Here is an 18,420-nt window from a genome sequence, read left to right on the forward strand (position 1 = left end):
GAATCGATTGAACTTGAGCTGAACGAGCTGACGTGAAGTACACGTTCAACACATGTAACTGACACACAATACTTTGTTTCCTCTTCTACAGTTTAGACCATCAGTCATTAACATGGAAATTCTGATCTATTCAACAACACAAAGACTTTATATTAAAAACTGCTTTTGATACATTTTCCAAAATGTGGAAATTTGGGGGATTTTATATATATTCTTCTCAGCACTCTTAAGTTTTTATTTTGATATCAATATAAAAATAAATATATTATAATAAATATATATTATGGTTCTATTTTGAAATTATATAAAATTCAAATGATCATTTGTTATTGAAACAAAAAACTGTTAATTTATAATTTGTTTCTAAATGATTTGCTCTATTCATACAAATAAAAAACAAAGATGATTATATGTCATCTTTATATTAAATAAGGATGATTATTTTACGACTCTGGAGCTGGATTTTATATTCATATTATATTCATATGTGATGCCTGTAATTACAGTAGGAGATACCAAACAAAACAAGCATCTAATCAAGGTTAACGTGATTAGTCTGTGATTAATTTATATTATACAAATCATTATAAAAGTTAATATATGTTGTTGTTTGGGATTGTTTAGTATAAATTGACTGATCTGGATCTAGTATCAAAAAAAAGCACAAAAAAAAAAAAGCACAATAGTGCCAACTACAGGAGAGATTGAGCAAATACAACTGTTTACAGATCACCCTGATTCACCAGAAACAACTCTGGAAAACAGTCTTTATTGAATATAAAGTTAAAACACAACATGTGTACACTTAAAAGAGTGCCAAACAGCACAAATAAATAAATTCAGACTCTAGCATTGTGAGATCATGTTACCTCGTTCTAATGATCTCCTGTGTAGCTAAACGAATGACCTCATTGAAATCAAACTGAATATATTTCCTCCAGTATCTTCGGTCACGTCCGTACGTCTGCGCTGGGTAACATGGACTTCCTGTGGGGGGCACAGAAACACATGTTGAAATACCCCCAAATCAAAAAAAACCACAATAGTTGAAGCGAAAAGTCATAAGAAACAGACCGATGCCATGGAAGATTCTGGCCACGGCTCGCCCGGAGAACTTCTCATCGCTGCGACTGGACAGGAAACCTCTGATGTCCGCACAGATCTGAGCCTCCCAGTCCCTCATCTGAGGACACAATACAACAACAGAATTCAGAGATAGAAACGAGAGTTCACATCATAAACGAAACTGTGAAAGAGTCACACCTTGCATTTGTTGAGCTCTTCCTCCTCGTCCTCCTCTTCCTCCTGATAGTTTTTGCTCAGGTCCAGGTTTCTCCTCTTGTCGAAATAATCGCGCAGCAGCTCTTTGAGAGCCTGACTCCTGCTTTCCTCCAGATCATCCATGCACTGACTGCAGTTACGGTACGCAACACTGCACACAAACACAACATGTACACTCAAGACAGTACAGATGATGTGATTTCCTAGTAAAGGACCATTAATGGTTAGAAGAGCTCAGTCACGGTGAGTGAGTGGATCTGACCTGCGGAAGGCTTTGAAGCAGGTTTTGAGCTGGTACAGCTGTGTCCTCTCCTGTGCCATCACTCTGCCGTGCAGAAACGCACAAACCGCGTCCAACTCATCTGCCGTCAGGTCACCGTATGAGCGGAAATAGAAGGACAGCGCTGAGAACTCCACATGGACGCCGCTCCGTCCTGTGCCTCCATATGAACCTGACGAGATGAAGAGAGAGAATATAATGGAATTAGGGCTCTCAGTTTATTGCGTTAATTAATTAGTTATGAAAAACTAACGTCATTAAAATATTTCAACACAGTTAACGTACTGGCCCCGCCCCCAGACCTGTACATCATCTTACATTTCATACAGTTGACATATGATGCAGGGCAACAACGCTATAAATGCAGTTATGCCCTAAAATTCAAGATAGTGGGGCAAAAATACCCCTGTACGAGTTTTTGTCTCATATTTATATAACATGATATGAGCAATTATGTTTATGGCCTAATAGCACAAGTGCAAATGTGATTTTATACAACAGTTCAGTAAATAAGTCAATATTGTGTTTTATTTTTAAACAAAATTGTGTTTTTGCTCAATTTTGCCAACGAAAATGTTACCTATAAAGCCAAAGCAGAACTGTTGTGCGTCTGTGAGCAAACGTTTTATAATTTTAGTAACACTTTATTTTAGTGTTCTTGTTACACGTTACATGTACTTACTATTAATATTATATTAATTACATGCAAGTAACCCTAAGCCAAACCCTAATCCTAACCCTAACTAGGGCTGCACGATATACAGGTGCTGGTCATATAATTAGAATATCATCAAAAAGTTGATTTATATCAGTAATTCCATTCAAAAAGTGAAACTTCATTACACACAGACTGATATATTTCAAATGTTTATTTCTTTTCATTTTGATGATTTTAACTGACAACTAAGGAAAATCCCAAATTCAGCATCTCAAAAAATTAGAATATTACTTAAGACCAATACAAAGAAAGGATTTTTAGAAATCTTGGCCAACTGAAAAGTATGAACACGAAAAGTATGAGCATGTACAGCACTCAATACTTAGTTGGGGCTCCTTTTGCCTGAATTACTGCAGCAATGCGGCGTGGCATGGAGTCGATCAGTCTGTGGCACTGCTCAGGTGTTATGAGAGCTCAGGTTGCTCTGATAGTGGCCTTCAGCTCTTCTACATTGTTGGGTCTGGCATATATTATATCTTCCTCTTCACAATACCCCACAGATTTTCTATGGGGTTAAGGTCAGGCGAGTTTGCTGGCCAGTTAAGAACAGGGATACCATGGTCCTTAAACCAGATACTGGTTGCTTTGGCACTGTCTGCAGGTGCCAAGTCCTGCTGGAAAATGAAATCAGCATCTCCTTAAAGCTTGTCAACAGAAGGAAGCATGAAGTGCTCTAAAATTTCCTGGTAGCTGGCTGTGTTGACTGTGGACTTCAGAAAACACAGTGAACCAACACCAGCAGATGACATGGCAGCCCAAATCATCACAGACTGTGGAAACTTCACACTGGACTTCAAGCAACATGGATTCTGTGCCTCTCCACTCTTCCTCCAGACTCTGGGACCTTGACTCAAGGCTCAGTACTAGGGCCGTTACTTTTCACGCTTTACATGTTACCCTTGGGAGATATTATCAGGAGACATGATGTTAGCATTCACTGTTATGCTGATGATACTCAGCTCTATATTTCTTCGCGGCCCGGTGAAACACACCAAATTGAGAAACTAACGGAATGCATAGTCGATATAAAAAACTGGATGACGAGTAATTTTTTACTGCTAAATTCTGAAAAAACAGAGGTGTTAATTATCGGACCTAAAAACCCCACATGTAATAACCTAGAACATTATCTAACACTTGACGGCTGCTCTGTCAATTCTTCTTCATCAGTCAGGAACCTAGGTGTGCTGTTTGATAGCAATCTGTCATTTGAAAGCCATGTTTCTAGCATCTGTAAAACTGTGTTTTTTCATCTCAAAAACATATCTAAATTGCGACCAATGCTCTCAACGTCAAATGCAGAAATGTTAATTCATGCGTTTATGACCTCAAGGTTAGACTATTGTAATGCTTTATTGGGTGGTTGTTCTGCACGCTTGATCAACAAACTACAGTTGGTCCAAAATGCAGCAGCTAGAGTCCTTACTAGAACCAGGAAATATGACCATATTAGCCCGGTTCTGTCAACACTGCACTGGCTCCCTATCAAACATCGGATAGATTTTAAAATCTTGTTAATTACTTATAAAGCCCTGAATGGTTTAGCCCCTCAGTACTTGAGCGAGCTCTTATCACATTATAGTCCTCCACGTCCGCTGCGTTCTCAAAACTCCGGCCGTTTGATAATACCTAGAATATCAAAATCGACTGCGTGCGGCAGATCCTTTTCCTATTTAGCACCCAAATCTAGATTAAAGACCCATCTCTTTATCCTGGCGTACACATAACACACTAATACACTTCTATAATTCAAATCCGTTAAAGGGTTGTTAGGCTGCATTAATTAGATCATCCGGAAGCGGGAACACTCCCCATAACACACGATGTACTCGTTACATCGTAAGTTGAATGGCATCTACGCTAATATTTGTCTGTTTCTTTCCTAATCTGTTTCTCAGTCCGTATCCGATCAGATGGTGGATCAGCACCAAGAGATGATGTCTACAGCCCTGATCGTCAGCGGAGACCAGGACACCCAGATACATATCCCCAGCGAAAACCTAGATTAAAATACAATAAAACTAAAAAATATAACAAAATAACTAAAAATATAATAAAATACCCAACTACATAATACTACTATTGTTAGAACTTGCAACAAAATTAAAATAGAAATATAAACTTTTGAACTGTGGGTTTCGTCTGGTCAGAGGAGAACTGGCCCCCCGACTGAGCCTGGTTTCTCCCAAGGTTTTTTTCTCCATTCTGTCACAGAGGGAGTTTTGGTTCCTTGCCGCTGTCGCCTCTGGCTTGCTCAGTTGGGGACACTTAATTTCTAGTGATTATCGCCGATTTGATTGCACAGATACTATTTAAACTAAACTGAGCTAGACGATGACATCTCTGAATTCAATAATGAAATGCCTTTAACTGAAAATTGAGTGTTTAATCTTATCATTATACATTACTGACACTCTATCCTCCAATTTGATACCGTTAAGTGCTTTGACACAATCTGTATTGTTAAAAGCGCTATATAAATAAAGGTGACTTGACTTGACTTGATTTTCAAATGAAATGCAAAATGTACTTTCATCTGAAAAGAGGACTTTGGAGCACTGAGCAACAGTCCAGTTCTTTTTCTCCACAGCCCAGGTAAGATGCTTCTGACGTTGTCTCTGGTTCAGAAGTGGGTTGATAGCTCTTTTCCTGAAGACGTCTGAGCATGGTGACTCTTGATGCACTGACTCCAGCTTCAGTTCTCTCCTTGTGAAGCTCTCCCAAGTGTCTGAATCAGCTTTGCTTGACTGTATTCTCAAGCTTGCGGTCATCCCTGTTGCTTGTGCACCTTTTCATACCCAAATTCTTCCTTCCAGTCAACTTTGCATTTAATATGCTTTGATACAGCACTCTGTAAACAGCCACACCTTTCAGTAATTACCCTCTTTGTGGAGGGCGTCAATGTTCGTCTTCTGGATCATTGTCAAGTCAGCAGTCTTCCCCATTATTGTGGTTTCAAAGAACAAGAGATACCCAGAATTTATACTGTAAGGATGGTCATTAATTGAAACTCAAATGTAAATATTCTAATTTTCTGAGATACTGAATTTGGGATTTTCCTTAGTTGTCAGTTATAATCATCAAAGTTAAAAGAAATAAACATTTGAAATATATACGTCTGTGTGTAATGAACGAATATAATATACAAGTTTCACTTTTTGAATGGAATTAGTGAAATAAATCAACTTTTTGATGATATTCTAATTATATGACCAGCACCTGTATCTCATGCAATATTTAATGCGCATCTTTGTGTAGTAAATGCTGCTCCATGTGAAATCACGCACGTGATGGAAATTTACAGCCGATTACAGAACCAGCTTTACTGACAAGATGCGCATTAAATATCGCATGCAATATATTGTGCAGCCCTAACCCTAACCATATAGTAAATACAAGTAGTTAAACTTAGTACTTAAATGTATAATTACACTATAACAGGGACACCTTAAAGTGTAACCAAAATTTTAATTGACTGACAGCCCTGAATGGAATACAATATAGTGGTAGGAGGAACATTGTTTTAATTTAAGAGGTCCTATCCAATCAGAATAAAGCTAGTCGTTTGTTTGGTCCTTTTGGTTTGTAACATGCATCAGCTGATCTGTGAATCACATGGTCTCCTCTCACCTGTGTCTGAACCCCACTGCAGCTGTCGCAGGCCTCTCTTCACCAGAGTAAGCTGCCAACCCATTGTGTCCGCCAGCTCCACCACGTCAAACTCCAGAGTGTCACATGACCCCACGCGCTCCCCCGCCATGCGTTTGCGCGCCAGAGCCACAGCGATCGGAGGACACCTGACAACATTCAGAATTACACAATAAGCACTGATGAGCTTCTAAAAGCATCGAAAGCTACTTAGTCATACTGTGAAGAGTAACGTACAGTTTGGTGATTTTGCGCAGTTGTTGTGGGCCGCCATAACACTGCAGCTTACAGATGGAGAGCGTCGGATGAAGAAGCTCCACCCACTGCTGAGGATGAAGTTCCAGGTAACACAACAGAGTCTCCAGACCTAAAACACACAGAGTGAAGAAGAGCCATAATTTAGTGTAAAATACAAAACTTAATCTGAGAAGATAGTAAGTCTGGCATGAATTATGGCTAACTAAAACTATTACATTTAAAAATAATTTATGTTGACTGAAATTAAATAAAGACAAGCTTAACATAGTTGTCAAGTTTCTAATTTTAATTAAGCTAAAATGTTTAAATTGTTCAAACTAAAACTGAAAAATTTATAAAAACTAAATAAACATCTAAAAAAAATTAACTAAAACTACAATCAGTGTTATTTTATTATCACTGAGATACTATTATAGTTGTTAATATTTAGAAAGTTTTTATTTTCCATTTTCATTTTACTTCTACTAACTTTTTTCAGTAGTTTTTGTTTCTTTTATTTATGTCTACATAGTTTTTCTTACATTTTATTTGTTTTAGTTATTTTAGTATATCAAGTGAAACCAAATTAATAGATTTTTTTAGTTGATGTTTATTTTATTCCAAGTAACATTTTTTAAATGGTTTTGACTTTAGTTTCAGTTTTAGTTAACTACAACGACCCTGATTAAAATGAAAAAAAAAATATATATATATAAATATATATATATATATATATATATATATATATATATATATATTAAATACTATGATAATACAGTAATCTATACTGTCATCATCATTTAATCACCCTCAATTCATTTAAAAGAAATAAGACATTTCTTTCATGTAACACTTGTGGAAAATGTACATGCTCTTGTCCATACAATGACAACGGACTACAAATAGACCATAAAATAATCAAGAGTTTGATGGCGTTTGGGTTTTCATATTTTTGCCGATTCTGGAGGGAAAAAGATTCGACTAAATTATCAAGGTGGATAAATGTTCTATTCATTAATTCCTAGATGCACGTCCCCAAATAAACATGTCTCATGAGGGTGAGTAAAGAATGTTTGGTCGATCTATCCCTTTAAACATGACATTTACTCTCAGAACTTCTGTATTACAGCACTTTCTCTCGTGTTTATCTAAGTCTCACTCTCTTCTGTGATGTCGAGGGTCTCTACAGTCTCCTGCATGGGAATGGCTCTCTCATGTGTGTGACACGCGCGCTGTATACACACGTCACTCAGTTTCAGACCGCCATCGCTCTCCTCCGGCTCCTCCTCTGTTGTCTGAGTTGGTTTGTTGTGCTCATGTGGAGTGTGTGTCTGCGGTGGTTGTTGGTGTGTGGGAGTCACTGTCTCGGTCAGCTGCTGCTGGTGTGGATCAGCGTCTTCACAAACCTCCATCTCCAGTAACTCACTGTCAGATACTTCCACAGCCTACAGGGTATGACATTCAGACTTCAATGCAACTCAAAAATAAATACATAAATACATGAACAAAATACATAATTATGAAAAGTAAATATGAAAATACAATAAAAAAAAATATTTGTAATTATTTAAGTGCCACCTGTGCCAAATCCTGCTGCTGAATCTGTCTGCATTTACATGGAGGAAAAACCTTCTGCACCAGTTTCTTCACTGTATAAAAATCCACTGTGTCTGCATAGATGTGCCTGCGCAGCTCATGCAGGTCTGCACCCTAAATGCAATATACAAATATAATATACAATAAATGCAATATACAAAAATAGAAAAAAATACCAATTGTTGCAGTGTAGTTGGTAATTACAATTAACTAAAACTATTAAAATTAATCTTGTTAATTGAAATAAAGCTAAAATAAAATAAAAATAAATAAATGTTACATGAAAAACTTATGTAAATGCAAATTAAAACATAAAATAATTGAAATTTGAAGTACTAAAATTACTAAAACTGAATTTTTTTAACCTAAATAGTAACATTTAAAGTAATTGTGAAAAAAAAAAGACAAAACCACATCATAAAATTACCTATCCTACATCCTCTGCAGTTTTGTTATTATTACACTAAATTACTGAAACTTCAACTAAAATTAAAGTGAAAATTAATAAATATTTTAATAGTATAAAATATATAGTATAGAATATATTACTAATATTAATATATTGCTACTAATGTAAAATTACAAATAACTAAAAGTACTAGACCTCTGGGTCTAGAAACAGGTGGCAGTGTGCTGGGTGTCCGTCGCGTCCTGCTCGGCCAATCTCCTGCACATAGCTCTCAAAACTTTTGGGCATGTTGTAGTGGATGATCCCACGCACGTCTGACTTGTCCAACCCCATACCGAAGGCCACGGTGGCCACCACCACACGCAGCTCCCCGCACATGAAGTTATTCTGCACTCGCCGCCTCTCTGACGCAGACATCCCGGCGTGGTATGCCTCTGCAATCCACTTCAGAGGCTTACGGATCTTCTTCCTGGCTGAGTTGACGTGAAAAAATGAAGTAAATACCTCCAAAAAAAGCAAAGGAGCAGAAGTGTTTTGTATGACAGTGATGAATTTACCAAGAGCTTTCTTCTTCTTCCCTACAGGATTGTCCTCCTCATCCTCTGGTGTCAGTTTGGAGGACTCTCTCAACATCACCCCCTGCAGGCAGGTGCGCAGCAGTGCAGCGATACGGGACGTCTCCTCTCGCCTGGTACAGTAGACGATAACTGACTCTAGAGCACCAAAGCGTTCGCCCTTCAGCAAAGACACCAGAGCCTGTAGGAGAACACATTAAGGTATCTGAGACAAGTATAACAGCTTGCTTTTTGCCAAGTCCAAAATAACCTCATGAAAAAGTCATTTGGCAAAAAAATAAAATCTATAGAAATTTAATTTTTTTTAAATATATTTAGCAGTTCAATCAGTGAAACAGTCACATGGTGTTTCATGTCTCTGAAATTAATTTCTCTAGTTTGATGTTGTTTAGTTGCATTTGACTTAGTCTGCAACATCTTCCATGAAAACAAGACTTTATAAAGGTACCTGCTCTTTGTCTCTGTCCATGGACACGGACAGCTGGAGGTTGTGAGGGACAGCAGCAGAACGGACGGCGATTCCATCCTGATCGCTGATGTCCAGGTGTCGGGCGATGTCCAGCGCTGTAGACAGAGTGGCCGTGGCAGTGAGACCCAACAGACAGCGCACACCCAACCGATCCCTGAGCACCTACGCAACACAAACATACATTAATTCTGCAATGATCAAATGAAGAAAAATATGATTCATTTGAGAGACAAACCTTGCACAGTCTCAGGTAACAGGGCCGGAAGTTATGTGACCATTCAGACACACAGTGAGCCTCGTCGATACAGGCAAAGGCCACAGGGGGGAGCTGGTCTGCAGGAGGGAGGCATCCTGACCCCGAGTGACCTCCGCCAACCAGAGCTTCAGGAGACAACAACAGGACATGCACCTGACCAGCCTTCACCTACACACACAATAAAACATATTAACAAAGACACACACGCTCACAGTTTCATGTAAGAAATGTCTCACACCTTGCCCTAACTTGATATAAATTAAGTTTTGAAAAACAAATGTTGCATTTAGATACTTGATTTTTGATTCACACATCTAAATATTTTGATTTACTTGTCTGGTTAGGACCAGTGTTGTTACAGTTAACTAAAACAAAAACCATTCAAATAAAATGTAATTTAAAATTTTATTTAAAAATGAAAATATGAAATGTTGCCTTGAAAGCCGAAGAACTAAAATTATTAAAAGTAAAAATGAATAAAATACAATTAAATAAAATGAATAAAAACTAAACAGACAATTTGAAAAAAATTGAATTAAAAAAATGATTTTCCACTAACCATGAAGCTATCGGCGCCGTCAAAACATCACATATCATTTGTGAATTATTTTCTATTCTTGTACCTTCTCAATGGCCGCCTCTCTCTGCTTCCGAGACATGTTGGAGTGAATGCAGGCAGCTTTCAGTTTCGATGGGAGTCCAGAGAGCTTTACAAACAATGTAAAAATTAAGGAAAAAACATTAAATGGCTGTTCTACTTCCCTATAGATGTTATAAGATACATGCTCTTATTAATTCTCACCTACACAATACAGCTAATTAATGTGAGTGAGAATTTCCTGCATTATAAACATAGTATTTGCTGGAATAATTCAATTCAATTTCCACCACAAAGTCAAACGTACCTGATCGTCCATCAGAGACACCAGAGGAGACACCACCAGCGTGATGCACTTTGACCTCTGGGCGTACAAGTACGCAGGAAGCTGGTAGCACAGAGATTTGCCCATACCAGTCGACAAAACCACTAGTGTGGACAGACCTGAATGAAAACAAAACCACCAACAGATCAGAGCACCCACTTAACACTTCACATGCAAATTCATTTAGCTATTTGCTTTTCTGAACAGCAAAACTCACTCATATGTGGGTTGAAAATATATTAAAATGGGTTTTAGGAAATTCATTTCAGACTGAACAATTTTTATACAATCAAATCCATTTTTAGTTCTGAACAGTAAAAACACACAGGAAATCCCTTCAGTTGTGGTTATTATTGCAGTTTTATTCATCATTTGGTGTGTAATTTGTATTTAGTGTCAATTATATTGCACTGCTGTATGGATGTGTTGAAATACAGAAATGTAGTAATGTATCCTCCCACCTGACAGGATCCTCATGATGGCCGTCTCCTGGCCAGGCCTGAAGGACTTGTAACCAAAGTCTCGAAGTGCTTCGTACACCTCTGGCGGGACATCTGTGGAAAATCAATGGAAAGACAGAGAATAAAAAGACATTTGCAAAGAATTAAGCTCTTACAGCACATTAATGTGACATACCTTGAATTTTCCCATCATCCTTTGGCCTGTAGAGTGGCTCCATAGGTGGAGGAGGGGCGGGCCGCTCATAATCTGGTCTGATGATATTGAGCAGTATCTCCGTCCCCTGATCCTCCTTCTCAGAAGAGTCTCCGCCCACAGAGGGAGGGACCACTGCAGTAAGAAAACAAAACATTTACCTTTGCTATTGTGGGTGGCATGGATATTATACATTATAATAATTCAAATAAAATGTAAAAAAAAAAATAATATTTTATTTTAGCTAGTTTTAGCAAGATGTTTTCATTTAGTTTTATTGAAATAACAAAATACACTTAAACTAATAAAAATGGCAAAAACACACAGTACAATGACTAAAACTTAAACTAAAATGAAAACAAATTATTAATTAAAACAGTTGGGTTGCTAGGGTGTTTTGCGACAAGTGACTAATCGCTGTAATTGAACATGTGCCCCATGCAGACCCACCAACAGGCTCTGAGCGCAGAGTTCCTGTCGCCCGAGCAACTTCCTCCAACGTGGGCAGCTCAAACTCCTCCTCCTCTACTTGGGCTTCCTGCTGTTCTGCAGAACTCACAACAGGAACTGAAACACAAACCCAGATTATCAATAACATAACCACAAATTCATGAGAGCAGAGTCACGTGACCTGCGCAGCCTCTCACCTCTTCCTCGACAGTCTCGTGCCCAATGACCTGTCCCACCGCACTTGTAGCAGGTGTCGCCTTGACGATTGAAGCCGCCGAACCGCCCCCTACCCCTCCCGACTCCGCCCCCAAACCGCTCACCCTTCAGCTGGAACTTCTGCATGTACATCTAGAATGAAACATTAAGAAAACCACATTAACGAATTACCCAATGAAAACATTTTATAAACAGATCGTTTCAGTATTTACAGTATGTATTAAACAAGTGACAAAAAGTAACAAGGCCCTACTTTATAGCAATTTTACAACGTATAAGGGGATTTTAGTCAGGCATGTGATCAAAACCTGTTTTGTTCCCCATTTTATATAACTATACAATAATGATTATCATGATATTATTATTGAAAATAATATTATATAATTATTTAAATGATAGAAATTAAACCAATAAAAATGACTATTATAATAATACTATTGTACTAGTAAAATATTACTTTAAAAAAGTATATAATAATAAGAAGAAGAATAACAGCAGCAGTATTTTACAGAACAGCAAAATTATCTGTCTTAATTTCTTTGCTTTCAAACGTTAGGGCTTTTATTTTGGTGCAAACCCATTGGGAGATTTTAAAGCTTCTTTTTTGATGACAACAGAGATATAAATGATTCACAAAACAAATCCGATGAGATGGCTGATGCGTTTCCTCTGGATTTATGCAAATCACATGGATCATACTTCAGGCTGGAAATGACAGAAATCAGTAATCCATTCTCAAAAAATTGCATAAGATTTAAAATGCATTAAATCTGACAATACAATACCAAACACCAAAGGTTTTAAAGCTCTGATGGAGGGAAAACATTTCCAGTAAATCACTGCTTAAATTTAATCTACTCTGGGACATCTGAATATTTGTAGTATATAATATACAAATCATCTGGAATATTTTTATGCTGGTTTTTGTTTATTGAGCTCAATAGTCATGGTCACTTTATACTGTCATCTTGTAAAATTTGTCATTGTATTTAAATTGTGTCATTGTGTCCAAATTCCTTTGAAACATCTGCATTTGTATTTCACAGTAGAAAGTTATATCGGTTTACAGCAACAAAAAGGTTGAGTAAACTATAACAATTTCAATATTTGCATGAACTATTCCTTAAAAGAAGTAGATTTTGTTGTTATCAACCAACCTGTTTCCTTAGTGCAGCTCCTCTCAAAGCAAATCCTTTGACATGGGACTTCTTCTTCAAATTGATTTTCACAAAGTTGCCATCTGTATTTTTGTTAGGCCTGGTTCAGGACGAAGACAATAAATCAGTAAAACACTAAACAAAATGTGACAATAATTGATGCTCATGGTACCCACCTGACCCTGACAGTGTTCTTCATTGTATACGCAGCAGCTCTGGCCTCCTCCTCATCCACCTCTCCCAGCAAATTCTCCTGAGGAATTGCTCGTTTCTGGGTTGTTTTTTTCTCTGAACTGTCAGTATCATCCTCGTCCTCGACTTTTCCTTTCCTCTTTCCTCTTTTTTTGGGCTGATCCTCTCCAGCTGCCTCTCCTTTCTTAGTTCTCCTTCTCTTTTTCACTCCACCTTCCTGCTCCTCAGATTCGTCCACGTCATCACCCTCCCTCTGTCTTTTTCGACCTTTGGTTTTTTTGCGACCTTCGGCCTGCGCTCTGTCATCTGAGTCTTGATCTTTTCTAGCCCTGGGTTTGCGTTTCTTAGTGTTTGAAGCAGATTTAGGCTCCTCTGAACAGGCCTCGTCATCTCCCATGAGAGCCGCAGTGTTTTTTTGATATACCTGTTCATCATCAGGCCCTGGGGAGCCCAATTCTGCATCCACCACATTGTTCCTTAATAAAGATGCTACTGGACCTTTCTGTACACCATCCTCTGACAAGGAAGATTTCTTCTTATCCAGTGAAGCCTTAGGAGATGTCTGACCCTCATTTGACGCAGTTTCGCTTTTAACAGTAGGTCGCAAGACACTGTTTTCGATTTTCGACAGCTCTGAATTCCCAGCAACAGGTTTCTGAGGTTCTTCCACCTCATCGAAAACCTGGCAGCGTGCAAGCCAGCTGCTGTCAACAGAGGAAAACCTCTTGGTCATGGACTGCCTCAGAAACTGGACCCTCTCCAAGCTCTTGTGTGCAGAGCCCACAGCTGGAGACCAGGATTTGGAGGGGGTTATGGATGGAAAGGGATCTGATGGCTTGTCCTCAAACTCGGTGCTTGCCGTCTGTACAGGAGGAGCGCTGGAGTCTGGACGCGTGTTAGCCGGCTTGGGTGTGTGAGTCTCTACATCTGTCGGTGCTGTACTGGAGTCTGGAGTGTCCTTCAGTGGTTTCGCTGGTGTTCGGCGAGGGGTTGTTGTTTTTTTCAGAGAAAAAGATCGCTCCTAGAATTCAGTACATGTGACGAAAAAAATAAGAGAACAGATATTCTGTAGCCTATTTATCCAAATGACATTCATTAAAGGGGTGGTTTACTGTTTTTTTCTAGGCTTGATTGTGTTTATGGGGTGCAGTCTAACATGTGTTCATGCTTTGTTTTTTTAAAAACGCATTATTTTTCATATAATTTACCTTTATTCCACACTGCTCTGTCCCTTCTCTGACAAACACCTCGATTATTTCCTGTTTTTATAAAGCCCCTCCCTCAGAAATACGTGATGGGCTCTGATTGGTTAGCTGGCTCAGTGTGTTGTGATTCACTAAACCGTCGTGCGTCTAAATGTCCCGCCCCTCAGCTCAGCGGCATGTGCTCCGGTTGTATTGTAAACAATGGCGTCGTCTATATTGCTTATCAATTTGAGCTCGATTGAGACGCAGAGGATATTAGTGAAGAGGATCGCGCAGAACCTGTGCAAGCACGGCTCTTAATGGTATGTTTGTTTGTTTGTTGTCTCATACTTTAAATACACTGTTATTATGCTACTGCTTATGTTAGCTTTTAATATACGGTTTTATTCTGATTAAAGCTTTAATACAGTATGGCAACCGCACACGCGTCCATGTATAACGCTTCTCATTGCTATGTGAAAATGTTTGTTGGAGCTGATCTGACGATCTGAATGAGAGAGAGAGAGAGATGCAGAGCAGGGGGCGACCCTAGGAACAGTATTAAGAACGGCTGTTTTAGAACATTAATTTTGAAACTTGTGAATCCATTAGAATCATTAGAAGACAGAATCGCAATTCATATACAGTGGTATGCCAAAGTTTGGGCACCCCTGTAAATTTTCATGATTTTCCTTTATAAATCATTGGTTGTCTGGATAAGAAATTTCAGTTAAATATATCATATAGGATACAAACACAGTGATATTTGAGAAGTGAAATAAAGTTTATATGATTTATGGAAAGTGTGCAAGAATTATTTAAACAAAATTAGACATGTGCATAAATTTAGGCACCACAAAGAAAAATTAACTCAATATTTTGTGCATCCTCCTTTTGCAGAAATAACAGCCTCAAACGCTTTCTATAGCTTCCAATTAGAGTCTGGATTCTGGCAGAAGGTATTTTGGACCATTCTTCTTTACAAAACATCTCCAGTTCAGTCAGGTTTGATGGTTTCTGAGCATGGACAGCCCGCTTTAAATCACACCACAAATTTTCAATAATATTCAGGTCTGGGGACTGAGATGGCCATTCCAGAACGTTGTACTTGTTCCTCTGCATGAATGCCTTAGTAGATTTTGAGCAGTGTTTAGGGTCGTTGTCTTGTTGAAAGATCCAGCCCCGGCGCAACTTCAACTTTGTCACTGATTCCTGGACATTGTTCTCCAGAATCTGCTGATATTGAGTGGAATCCATGCGACCCTCAACTTTAACAAGATTCCCAGTCCCTGCACTGGCCACACAGCCCCACAGCATGATGGAACCACCACCAAATTTTACTGAAGGTAGCAAGTGTTTTTCTTGGAATGCTGTGTTGTTTTTCCGCCATGCATAACGTCCCTTGTTTTGCCCAAATAACTCTATTTTAGTTTCATCAGTCCACAGCACCTTATTCCAAAATGAAGCTGCCTTGTCCAAATGTGCTTTAGCATACCTCAAGCGACACCGTTTGTGGCGTGTGCAGAGAAAAGGCTTTTTCCGCATTTCTCGTCCATACAGCATCTCCTTGTGTAAAGTGCGCTGAATAGTTGAACGATGCACAGTGACACCATCTGCAGCAAGATGATGTTGTAGGTCTTTGGAGCTGGTCTGTGGGTTGACTGTGACTGTTCTCACCATCCTGCGCCTCTGCTTATCTGAGATTTTTCTTGGTCTGCCACTTTGGGCCTTAACTAGAGCTGTGCCTCTGGTCTTCCAATTCCTCACAATGTTCCTCACAGTTGAAACTGAGAGCTTAAATCTCTGAGACAGCTTTCTGTATCTTTCCCCTAAACCATTATGTTCAACAATCATTGTTTTCAGGTTATCTGAGAGTTGTTTTGAGGCTCCCATGTTGCCACTCTTTAGAGAAGATGCAAAGAGGAGAAACACTTACAATTGGCCTCCTTTAAATACTTTCTCATGATTGGATTCACCTGTGTATGGAGGTCAAGGGTCACTGAGGTTACCAAACCAATTTTGAGTTCTAATAATCAGTACTAAAGGTATTGAAATCAATAAAATGACAAGGGTGCCTAAATTTATGCACATGCCTAATTTTGTTTAAATAATTCTTGCACACTTTCCATAAATCATATAAACTTTATTTCACTTCTCAAATATCACTGTGTTTGTCTCCTATATGATATTTTTAACTGAAATTTCTTATCCAGACAACCAATGATTTATAAAGGAAAATCATGAAAATTTACAGGGGTGCCCAAACTTTGGCATACCACTGTATGAATAGATTTTTACGTGCACCCCTAGTTTTCTCTTCCTCTTCTCTAAAGCAGAGCAGCATGGCCTCGCCCCCTTCCTTACATGTTCCCGAGGTTTATCTGGGTCCGTGACGTATCAGACCCGGGAAGTAGTTCGTTGTAGTCCCTTACCAGCCGTTTTTGTAGGCATTAAACTTCCAGAATTTTAAAAGACGATATCTCTGTTTGCATTGAACTTTCAGCGCTGCAACTTTGCAGATATTGTTTATGCTCAAACAGCAACATTACACACTAACTAACACTAAGTGAAATTGCAATAAACCACCCCTTTAAGAATTACTTCAAAGTACCATTATTTGTTAAAAACAGCCATTAATGTCACATAGATTAAGTTATGTAACGCAAAAAGCACAACATATTAAAGATTAATCAGTGGAAATGTTTCTGAATATTTTTACCAATATAAAGTACAGATTTTTTCATAATGTCTTTTTATAAAATTATAGCTTAAATAAAGAGCCATTTCCACCAAATATCACAATGATATCAGTCAAAATAATCAGTAGAAAAGTTTCTGAATATAATATATACACAGTAACAAATAGCAATATAATTGTTGTATCATGTAATTTTAAATATTAAAACATTTATTGAAAAAATAACATAGTATAACAATATACTTTTTAAATTAAACTTTTTTTTACTTTAAAAAAAAAAATAAAAAAAAATTGTTTGATTTATTAAGACTGATTCTTTTTTATTACCTTAATAATGTACTACTTTTATTGATTTTAATGAAATATTAATAATAATTAAATATCACAATACATCACATATTGTCTTGAGTTGAATTTGAGATAATTTTTATAATGACAGCACTAAGCTCAGGATACAGTGTAAGTCACATTTACCTTTGTTAAAGCTCCAAGATTGTTCTTCAACTTCAAGCCAAAGTACTGAGCTGAAGCTTTCAGGGTCTCTTTATCATCTGATGACAGTTTTGGTACAGCAACCTGCAGATTCTTCCGGTTGAGGTGCGACCCCCAGCATCCAGATTCCTTAAAACAGTGAACGCATGCACATTTAATAAATCTATACATAAACAGTTATAATCATCAGAAACTACAAAGACGGCTGATGAATGTTCAAATGAATGAATTAGACTTGTCCTCTTACAGCTGTAGAAGGCTGACTCTCTGGGGGTTTTGTGTGATCCTCCTGCCCGGTGCCATTGCTTTCTTTTGCTTCTTTAAGAGAACGGTATTCTTTATAGAGTTCTGCAAAAACAAAAACACACGGGGTAAAAATAAATAATTAAATCCTAACACGGACATATGTCACTCATCAAATTACACACACAACGCAATAAACTTACGCCTCGTCTCCTCTGGAGCTTTATCAATGTCATCCTTCAAAAGAAAAGATGTTTTGGACAGCATTAATGAAACAACAACATAAACAAACCAACATATAATACAGACCATATAACACAACATAAAACAACACAATATTCCACAATACTCTTAAATATATACGACACCTTATTAGGTTTTCTGTTGTTTGTTTGGAAGAAAGACTGTTCCCATTTCTTCAGGAGGATTTTAACATCATTGTATCGATCCATTTATTCACTTTATCCGTGAGAACAAATAGAAACACAAACTTATCCAACAACCTTTATAATTCCTTCATAAAACACATCGACATGGGGCCATGTCAGTTATACAGAGACGCGCATGTTAAAAGAAAGACAATATTTATCTTAAATGAGCACTTATGTTTATCATTCACTAAACTGCTACTTTTCACTGAACGCGCCAAATGTCAAATCAGCGTTGAAAACAATAGATGACTTCCGCCTCTTTCCGGTAATGTCATAATAAAAGCCCTGAACCAAAATCATTGCATATCTCG

The 18,420-nt window shown here is 38.0% G+C and overlaps 1 protein-coding gene across 2 annotated transcripts; it reads right to left on the minus strand.

Moving 5' to 3' along the window:
• Positions 1–738: 738 nt before the first annotated feature.
• recql4 (RecQ helicase-like 4) lies at positions 739–18,320 on the minus strand. Of its 2 annotated transcripts, XM_058753438.1 has the most exons (24): positions 18,047–18,320; positions 17,882–17,915; positions 17,683–17,783; positions 17,418–17,564; positions 13,046–14,082; positions 12,870–12,969; positions 11,694–11,844; positions 11,497–11,613; positions 11,029–11,181; positions 10,854–10,946; positions 10,375–10,511; positions 10,093–10,176; positions 9,449–9,637; positions 9,193–9,375; positions 8,727–8,925; positions 8,365–8,642; positions 7,743–7,874; positions 7,324–7,609; positions 6,165–6,294; positions 5,910–6,076; positions 1,544–1,733; positions 1,264–1,432; positions 1,075–1,183; positions 739–987 (listed from the first exon to the last, which is right to left on the minus strand). In XM_058753438.1, the coding sequence occupies exons 1-24, from the start codon at positions 18,128–18,130 to the stop codon at positions 866–868; spliced, it is 4,392 nt and encodes a 1,463-aa protein (XP_058609421.1). In that variant the 5' UTR covers positions 18,131–18,320; the 3' UTR covers positions 739–865. The 2 variants fall into 2 exon arrangements, with proteins under 2 accessions (XP_058609421.1, XP_058609422.1); XM_058753439.1 differs by lacking the exons at positions 739–987; positions 1,075–1,183; positions 1,264–1,432 and having other exon boundaries at positions 1,597–1,733; positions 7,409–7,609.
• Between the last annotated feature and the right edge of the window lie 100 nt (positions 18,321–18,420).

This window comes from Onychostoma macrolepis, chromosome 19 (genome assembly GCF_012432095.1).
Source record: "Onychostoma macrolepis isolate SWU-2019 chromosome 19, ASM1243209v1, whole genome shotgun sequence".
In the NCBI taxonomy this organism is placed as follows: Eukaryota; Metazoa; Chordata; class Actinopteri; order Cypriniformes; family Cyprinidae; genus Onychostoma; species Onychostoma macrolepis.

Bases quoted from the DNA above. Each gene is read 5' to 3' on its own strand.
- recql4 (XM_058753438.1), bottom strand. From the start codon at position 18,130: ATGGATCGATACAATGATGTTAAAATCCTCCTGAAGAAATGGGAACAG. The intron at 12,970-13,045 runs GTGGGTACCATG...GTCCTGAACCAG, and splicing joins AAGAACACTGTCAGGGTCAG to GCCTAACAAAAATACAGATG. The intron at 7,875-8,364 runs GTCTAGTACTTT...TATTGCATTTAG, and splicing joins ACCTGTTTCTAGACCCAGAG to GGTGCAGACCTGCATGAGCT.